The sequence below is a fragment of the Chanodichthys erythropterus genome, chromosome 3 (assembly GCF_024489055.1).
Source record: "Chanodichthys erythropterus isolate Z2021 chromosome 3, ASM2448905v1, whole genome shotgun sequence".
Taxonomy (NCBI): domain Eukaryota; kingdom Metazoa; phylum Chordata; class Actinopteri; order Cypriniformes; family Xenocyprididae; genus Chanodichthys; species Chanodichthys erythropterus.
Genome location: NC_090223.1, coordinates 28,117,923 through 28,127,132, shown reverse-complemented (window position 1 = coordinate 28,127,132; position 9,210 = coordinate 28,117,923). Strand labels below are relative to the sequence as shown.

The following is a 9,210-nucleotide window of genomic DNA, read 5'->3' as shown; positions in this document are numbered from 1 at the left end:
GAAAGATGGTGTTTTTTTTTTTTACAGTATAGTGTCCCCATCACTATACTGGGGCGTTAGGACCCACACAGTCCACAGGGTGAGTGCCCCCTGCTGGCCTCACTAACACCTCTTCCAGCAGCAACCTAGTTTTCCCAGGAGGTCTCCCATCCAGGTACTAACCAGACTCAGCCCTGCTTAGCTTCAGTGGGCAACAAGTCTTGGGCTACAGGGTGATATGGCTGCTGGCAGGGACACCGCTAAGTGCAATTAACATTTTGTAACTTGTTGGGTGACAGGTTTAAGCTATTTGGTGCTGTTGTTCATTTGTCTACTTTAAAAATATTTTAAAAGTCAGTCTTTTTAAAGACTGCAGCAGCTCAGTTGATCTTTTTCAAAATTAATAGTTTAGTACTACACAAATCATGCGAACCTGTTCTGTTACCTTGACTTCTGAACAATAAAACCTGTTAATCCAGTGACACTTAAATGAAAATTTTGTTAATTCGTAAGATCTTCATTCATCTTCAGAACACAAATTTAAAGGTGCCATTGAATTGAAAATTGAATTTACCATGGCATAGTTGAATAACAAGAGTTCAGTACATGGAAATGACATACAGTGAGTCTCACACTCCATTGTTTCCTCCTTCTTATATAAATCTCATTTGTTTAAAAGACCTCTGAAGAACAGGCGAATCTCAACATAACACCGACTGTTACTCAACAGTCAGGATAATTAATATGTATGACCCCAACATTTGCATATGCCAGCCCATGTTCAAGGCATTAGACAAGGGCAGCCAGTATTAACGTTTGGATGTGCACAGCTGAATCATCAGACTATCAAGCAAGAACAACAGCGAAAAATGGCAGATGGAGCGATAATAACTGACATGATCCATGATAACATGATATTTTTAGTGATATTTGTAAATTGTCTTTCTCAATGTTTCGTTAACATGTTGCTAATGTACTGTTAAATGTGGTTAAAGTTACCATCGTTTATTACTGAATTCACAGAGACAAGAGCTGTCGCTATTTTCATTTTTACACACTTGCAGTCTGTATAATTCATAAACACAACTTCATTCTTTATCTCTCCAACAGTGCAGCATTAGCCGTTAGCCACGGAGCATAGCCTCAAACTCATTCAGAATCAAATGTAAACATCCAAATAAATACCATACTTACGTGATTAGACATGTTGCATGACGAACACTTTGTAAAGATCCATTTTGAGGGTTATATTAGCTGTGTAAACTTTGTTTATGCAATGATAGAGTCGAAAGCTCGGTAGGGGGCGGAGAGCGTGTGATTTAAAGGGGCAGCAGCCCTGAATTGGCGCATTTCTAATTATGCCTCAACATAGGCAGTTAAAAAAATTACAAAAAATCCATGGGGTATTTTGAGCTGAAACTTCAGGGGACACCTTATATTACATCTTGTAAAAAAAAACGTTCGATGGCACCTTTAAGATCTTAATTTGTGTTCTGAAAATGAACGAAGGTCTGGGTGTGGAACGACACGAGGGTGAATAATAAATGACAGAATTTTCCTTTTGGGTGAACTAAACCTTTAATAAGCATTTCTGTTTAACTGGAATGTGTCCCATGTGTCATGATACAGTAACTTGATCTTAAAGGACAAATACTGAAATATATTAATCACCACATGTATGCTATTGCATGCTCGGATTTAAATCCCATTCCCCGGTTACATAGTGAACATTAATTTCCATCCTTTTTTGAGGTATTCGGAAATACATATAAAGCACACACACAAAAAGAGTGTGTGTGAATGTCAAAGATTTAACATTTGACCCTGTAACTTTTTTTGCTCAGGGCAAGATGGCGCGGGATATGTCCGATAAGGAGATCCTGAAAATGGAGCTGGAACAACTTCAGAAGGAGGTTAAGAACACTAGAGAGCCAGTAAGTCATAAGAGTGTCATTCACTCTTTACATAGCCAGCTTGCATTTTTGTTTATGAAAGATTTTGATAATGCTTTCAGGTACCAGTAAGAGGAACATGTCTGACATACTTTCCCTCTTTTCTCAGGTTTCTAAAACTGCAAAGGAGATTTGTGAATGGGTTGAGGCCCAATCCGCAGAAGATCCTCTCGTAAAAGGAGTTCCTGAGGACAAAAACCCCTTCAAGGAGAAAGGTGGATGCATAATAACGTAGCCCATGTGATTTCTTGTGGCAAAAGTATATGAGGATGTGTTCATTTGTGCTAATGAGTGCTTTTTAGCAGTCAGTTATCTGAACTTAAATGAGGAGTAAACACATTGTACTAAGCTTTAGCATCTCTACTAGACGCCATAGAGACTGCAAGATTTTAACAAATACTTGACCTTACAGTGTCAAAAAGGATTGGTTTTGGATGTGTGTATCTCTTGTACTTATTATTAAGGATGGCAGATCTTTTGAAGCAAAGTCTTTGTAAATAAAACTGGCAAATTTGAAAATAATCTGTAATCCCATTCTTGTTCCATCTCTCATTCAATCATCAAAAAATAAAGTTGCATTCAGAAAGCAAAAAATTCTCTGTTCATTCCATGTAGTGAATTAACTTTTTCCTTCTACCACATAAATAAAGGATTTCTGTTTTGAAACTGAGATGCCATTAGCAAAGGTAGATTCCATGCTTGCTCTTTGAATCACTTAAAGGTGCAGTATGTAAGAATTCTGTCCGCTAGAGGTCGCTAGAGACCTATTCAAAACAAAGGCATAGCCAAGTTTGAGCACGGAATCTTGGGACATGTTGTCTTCACCTCAACGGACGGTGCAAATGAATTGGGATAGGACTTCATGTTTATGGATGTGATAATTAACGTTACTGTAGTATGAAGCAGAGCAGGACCGAGTGTTGTGGGAGCTGAACGAGGCCGTTAGAGCGATTGTGCAACACACACCGCGAGTAGCAGGACTTTTATTATGCCACAGTCGCCGGCGCCGCTTCCGCTTTTCTGGTCATGAGTATGAGGTAACACAGCTCTGTTTATCATAGTAGATACATTTGAGAGTGTTGAAAATTATATTATAACGTTACTCTGTGCGTTCGCTCAGCGGCTGCTGTGAGACACTTGTTCGAGACACACTGCAGTAAGCTAGATCGATTTTAGAATATCATATTAAATGCTGGATGGCTTGTGTTAATAAGGCTACCTTCACACAGCAGCAGAATATGGTTGTCAGTCCTTTATTTGAGTCCTTAATACGGTTGCGTTCACATGCAGTACAGTTATTTATGGGTGTGACAACCGCATTCTATAATCAATAAATTTTGAGGAATCACAACCGCATTCTTGGAATATTCGCTGTGTGAATGAAACCGGACTGGACAACTAGTTGTCTGTCACGTCATACAGTGCGAGAGAGCCAGTGTTTTGTGTGTGGTTTTGCTTTTGGTAACTAGCAGCGACAGAGATGTGAGCTGTGCGTCATCTTAAGGTGATAAATCCAGTCACTGTTCTCCACCGTTGCAGCTCATGTCAGTTTTGTGTTTCTTTTCAAATGCCGTCATGCGCGAGATGTTGCAAAGGACGTGATGCGAGTGTGCCGGTTAAAGACTCCAGCTAGTGCGTGTTTACATGCTGCTGTTGGTTACTCAAGTTTTGATGTATGAATCTCTTGTCATGTGAAAAGTGATACTTTAAAATTTTATGGACGTTGCCATCTTTAATATTACGTTGATCACTGAAGTCATGGTTACTAGTAAGAGAATACGGGCTTGATACTCGCTGCACGTTCATACAGTGTTCCAGATGCTACTGTAAATTGCTGTGTGAACGAGACATTTCGAGACTCACACCTATTAAGTAAATGCGGTTGTCAATCCCAAAAAATGACTGTGTGAATGTGGCCTAAATTACATACAATTCATTTTAAAACATATTGTATGATGGAGAAAATCCTGTATTACTGTTACTAAAAATAAAGTTGCATCTGATTATGCTATGCTAGCTACTTGACAAAATAGTGTTTTTCTCTGAGGCATGGTAAAGCATGGTACTCGCAAAAAAATCAAGAAAATTAGATTTAAACAATAAGACTAAACGTGTTGAACTATATAACAACAATTTGTTTTTTGTCTATAAATGTAACCAAACAGTTGTTTCCTTGTCTATTAAAACGTGTATTATATTAAAGTGTCTTTGGTGTTTCCATGGTTTCTACAAAATAAAACCAGAAACCGAGGGTAACGCAGGTATGACGCAATTCACAGGCAAATCCTCACACATCCCAGAGCCTTGGTTAAAATTGCAATTTTCTCAAGATTTACAAATAGATGGAAACATTTGGGATATTGTAAGTACTCAAGTGAACAAAATATATAATACTGGCCTTGTGGTTTTTGGATATTTTACTGCAAAAATATTACATACTGCACCTTTAAACAATTGTCATTATACCAGCTTGTATCCGATTTTTTGTGTAAATTGTGTAAATTAAGTGTTTTACATGGGGTACAGTAGGATATTTGATCTGTAAATTTAAAATGTGTTTTTAAAAAATATAGCCACTTCATTGACTTCAATGTTTTATCTTATAGTTTGGCTACATCCAAAAATCGCATATTTCCCAATATAGTATATGACAAACAGTATGTGACAAAAGAAAAAAGTCCGATTTCATGTGAATTTTGTCATTGTTTTGGAACACAGCAGCTTATTCATAACCTTAAGGCTAACATATTCATACTAAAAGCTAAAAAACTTAAGTTTTTATTCCAGGGGGACGTAAGTCTCAGACTAAAATGCATATTTGAGCTGAACTGAAAGCAACTTGTAACGTTACATATTTTTAAATATGTCAGCGTCATTGTTTTGTCTCAAGGTGCAGGCCAGTAATGTTTTTTTTGTGAAAGTTTATAAAAGCTAACGTTACTTAAATGCCCTAATTGAACTCAGGCCTAATCCTGGCTTAGGCCCTGTCTGTGAAACCGGGCCAAAAAATACAAATAACAACTTTTTAACAAGAATTAAACATACCTCTCAATTTTTGTGATTGATCTATAATTATATCACAGCTTCCTTTATCTTTAGGATAAGATATTCTGTCGTCGGTGTCTGACTCTGAATTGAGCCATCGGACCATCTTCTAACCGTCGTCCCGCCATGCTCACGCAGTCACGTGGGCTACACTTGAATTTATATATATATTTTTGCACATTTGTTTGATTAAGTGGTAGCCTACAAATAGGCTATGGACCTTTCAACCCGATCTGATGGAAATTCGTACGTATTTTACGAGGTGGCTATTGGCTAACTGGTACGAATTCATACGTTTTTGCTAAATTGTACGTATTTTATGAGTTGACAAATTCGTATGAATTTATACGAATGACCTACCCCAAACCCCGCCCCTAAACCTACCCATCACTGGGGTGAGATAGCGTTGGACCTTTTGATAATTTGAAACACTTTGTAGCCTAACGTTACTTTATTTACCCCGAAATGGTACATATTAGTTCCTTAAGGTGTAAATAACCAAGTGAAAGTACAACCACAAAAAAATAAATCCGTAAAATAACTGAAAAAGTACTGGCAGATCATTACGTTACCTAGACATCATCCAGTAATTTTACGGACATTTCCGTTAACCCTAAAACAACTCAATGAAGTGCAAAATTAAAAATAGGGATAACACCTGTAAATAAATACGGAAAATTATGTGAAATTAATAGCCTACAGTAGTCTACATTGTGCCCTGTTTTTACGGATTTTTTTTTTAGAGTGCAAAGCATTTGTAATCTGTTCACAAATTGACCCACTAGGCCTACCCTATTTTCTGGCAGTGAATTATTATTATTCGCAAGTAGCTATATTCAGGCAGTAATTTTATCCTGATATGAAACACCAACACTAACTTGTAAGTCTAAGCAGTTTATGCAATGATCTAACTGGCTCTGTCTGATTAGCCTACATCTCACCACTGTGGGGCAGCATTGCAGCATAAATGGAGAGTGCATGAAGACACACACACACACACACACACACACACACACAGTTAAAGCAGCTCTCCTACTACTATTTTGATTAAGTTCCGTCTAATTCATCAGAAAGTTAAACATTTTGGAACTATGAGATCTGTTCTTTGATGCCATGCAAAAAATATTCTTATTTTATTTTGTTTCTGTGAAGGTGTTATTTAAGTGACAGTCTTTTCCTTGTAAACCAGGGCTTAGTGTTTATGGAAAAAGCAGTATGTATTTGCTTCTTAGTTGCTTTAACAACATTATATTTTACTTTTGGCTTAGCCTAAATTATGAATACTTTGAAAAAAACATCAATTAACAACCAACTATTTTTTTTTTACGAATTGCAGGAATTAAAAACTTTCATTCTCAAAAATTCCTGATTCCTTTGTGTGAAATTATCATTCCAAATCAGGAAAACCAGCTTATTTGCTGAACAGATTCCAACATAAGTGACCAGGTTGTAGCTCTAGAGCGCCATCTACAGACTCAACATCTCATTTACATCAGTACATCTAACATTGAAAAGTCTGTTCCAACCTGTAAGTTAAAATATCTTTCCATTCTCATCATGTGTTAGAAACAATCTCAGTTAACAATCCTTGAGAATGTGGTGAGAAATCAGTTTATCTGTTGAGTCCTCTGAATCCTGATGTATACCAGTTTGTCTTTGACTTGTGAATTTATTTACCTGGGCCTCCAGGGGCCCGACACTTACTTTCAACACTGATGGTGTTATCCTTGTAAATCTTCCGGCGACTATTTTGACAAGGCCTGGAATCAAAGGTGTGGTTGTGAGCCTGTGCTCTGGAGGACTAAGTGGACATTTCCTTTTGAAACATGTATAATATTAGCCTGAGATGAATGAAGACATTGTCAGAGACAAAACTCCAGTCCTCCCCTTTTTCCTTCTCTCTGAATCTCTTGCTCTTTTAAATATACTATACTTTTCAAAGTTTATATGCAGTTTAAACTGGTTTTGTTATGTTTTTTAATAATCCATCTCTGGATTTGGGCCAGATTGACTGAGCATGCTCAGAAAGAGAGAGTGGCTGGTGGTGGAGAATTTGGGAGCGTGGGAGGTTTTCCTGGATTGTCTGTGCGGCACGCATGTCAAACTCACTGCAATATATAATTAGTCTGTCTTTGCTGGGCACTGCCAGGATATCTATAGCCATCGGTGGCTTTCTGTAATTCATGCTCTCTAGTCTAAACAATGATTCAGAGGGAGTAAATCTTTCTGAGAGAAATCTGAGGCTTTCAGTCGAGGCAGTTTGTGATACGACGGTACATCAAGTTGCCATTATGACTGATATGTTGAACACAAATGACAAATGTTTTTTTTTTTTCTTCATACTATACAATGAAAAGTCAAAGACACTGGAGCCTAACTTACTGCAGAAATCCTCTTTTGTGTTCCACAGAAGAAAATGAAATGGGTGTGGAATAGAACTTTAATTTTTGGGTGAACTATCCCTTTAAGTTAATCCTTTGCAGTTGACAATGCTGCTTAGTTACAAGTTCTCAATCAATCAAATCATTAATTAATCAAATCAGAAATATGATTTAATTTCAAGGTAACAACCACATATTTATTACTGTGCAGAGCTTTGTGAAAAATTGTGTATCACTGCAACCGATTAAGTTGAGACAACTCAAATGATTTAAGGAATGTGATTCCCTCAGTTCAATTGAGTAATGGGGAAATTGACAACTCAATTTAATTGAGTTGACCTACGCTCAAAAAAAAAAAAAATTTTTTTGATGCTGTTAAGTTTATTTAAACAATTTATTTTGATTCAACAGTAGGTTTCTGTTTTAAATGTGATTGATTCATGTTAAATTTACTTAACTTGATGTTTTTGTATTAAAATAACATGTTTCAATTAAGTAAACCCAACCAGGACTCAATCAAACAGGATTTTCACTTCCCATCATGCTTTGCAAAGGGGCTGAACTAGGAGTGTAAATGTTGAAATAAAGTGTTATTTTGCAGTTTTTAGGAAGATGAGAAAATGGAAAGACTTTTTAATGTTTACTGTTCTATTATGTTGGTATTTAAAAGTCTCTGTTAATTAATAGTTTTAGGGTTACCATTGTGGTGAATTGTTGCACTTGTGCTTGGGTTGAGGACCTGCTAACAAACTTTCAAATCACTTTAATAAGAAAGTAATCACTGTGGTAGTGCTTTGGGTTGCATTTGCAAAAACATTGTAAGCCTGTGTTGATTGTAAAACCATTACCACCAATGGACTTATGATCAATTTAGGCTTTACAATGTTTTAGGTTAAGGCAACTTAGGATTAATCCAGTATCACATCAAGATTTCTAACACCAAACATCACAAAAGTAAATGTCACAAAATTAAACAAGAAGAATTCATTGTAAAAATCAATGTATATGAAAACAATTTATTATTTATTTATTGCCTTTTATTTATATTCCAAAACATTGCAAATTAGTTGAGCTGACACTATTAAATTAAGCTGTGCCCAAACATAGTAAATAAGTTGAATCAACCTTAATAAATTAAGTTGACCCAACGTAAGTACATTAAATTGGAATAACAGAATTGCATAATGCTGAAATAAAGCAACTCAATCATGTAGAAATCCTTTCCATGATTTTTTATGTTCGTTCAAAGAGTTATTTTTTGAGTGTAATGTGGTATTTTAATTGAATTAACTTTAAGTACAAATAAATTAAAAGGCAAATAGACTAAACTCCCCTGCTCCTGGAACTTGATTTCTACTGATGCACCCAATTACCATTACATTTTTTTTATTACGCTATAGTTGGTTACCAACAAAGTCATAGAGCCGAGAGCTAGGGTAGATATTAAGGTTTTCAATCTAATTAATTCGATTTTAATATTTTTCTAATGCAAAGGTATTATAGCCTATGGGAAACGTATACACACTATTACTGTTTTACTGTATTTTTAATCAAATAAGCTTTTGTGACTTTTTTTTCATTTTTATGATACTTTTGTGATTTTTTTTTTTTTTTTTTACTTACTTCCATAATTGATTTCTGTTACATTGAAAAGAATGGCCAGTATATTCTTCCCAAAAAATCACTTTTGTTGTCACAGAAGAAAGAAAGTCATTCAGGTTTGGAACGACATGAAGGTGAGTAAATGGTGACAGATTCCTCTTTTTTTGAGTGGACTATCCCTTTAATGAAAACATTAGGTATCATCAAATATACCGTGAGACATAGAGGAGGGAATGTGTGAATGCTCAGAT

At 36.0% G+C, this 9,210-nt stretch overlaps 1 protein-coding gene across 1 annotated transcript; it reads left to right on the top strand.

Moving 5' to 3' along the window:
- The first annotated feature begins 1,829 nt into the window (after window positions 1–1,829).
- Window positions 1,830–2,166, top strand: gngt2a (guanine nucleotide binding protein (G protein), gamma transducing activity polypeptide 2a). Its single transcript, XM_067372775.1, has 2 exons — window positions 1,830–1,913; window positions 2,041–2,166. Exons 1-2 carry the CDS (start codon window positions 1,830–1,832, stop codon window positions 2,164–2,166), a joined length of 210 nt encoding a protein of 69 aa, XP_067228876.1.
- Window positions 2,167–9,210: the final 7,044 nt, after the last annotated feature.

What these genes read in the sequence shown, in the direction of transcription:
- gngt2a (XM_067372775.1), top strand. Translation starts at nt 1,830, where the DNA reads ATGGCGCGGGATATGTCCGATAAGGAGATCCTGAAAATGGAGCTGGAA. An exon ending in TTAAGAACACTAGAGAGCCA is followed by an intron (nt 1,914 to 2,040) that starts GTAAGTCATAAG and finishes CTCTTTTCTCAG; the next exon opens with GTTTCTAAAACTGCAAAGGA.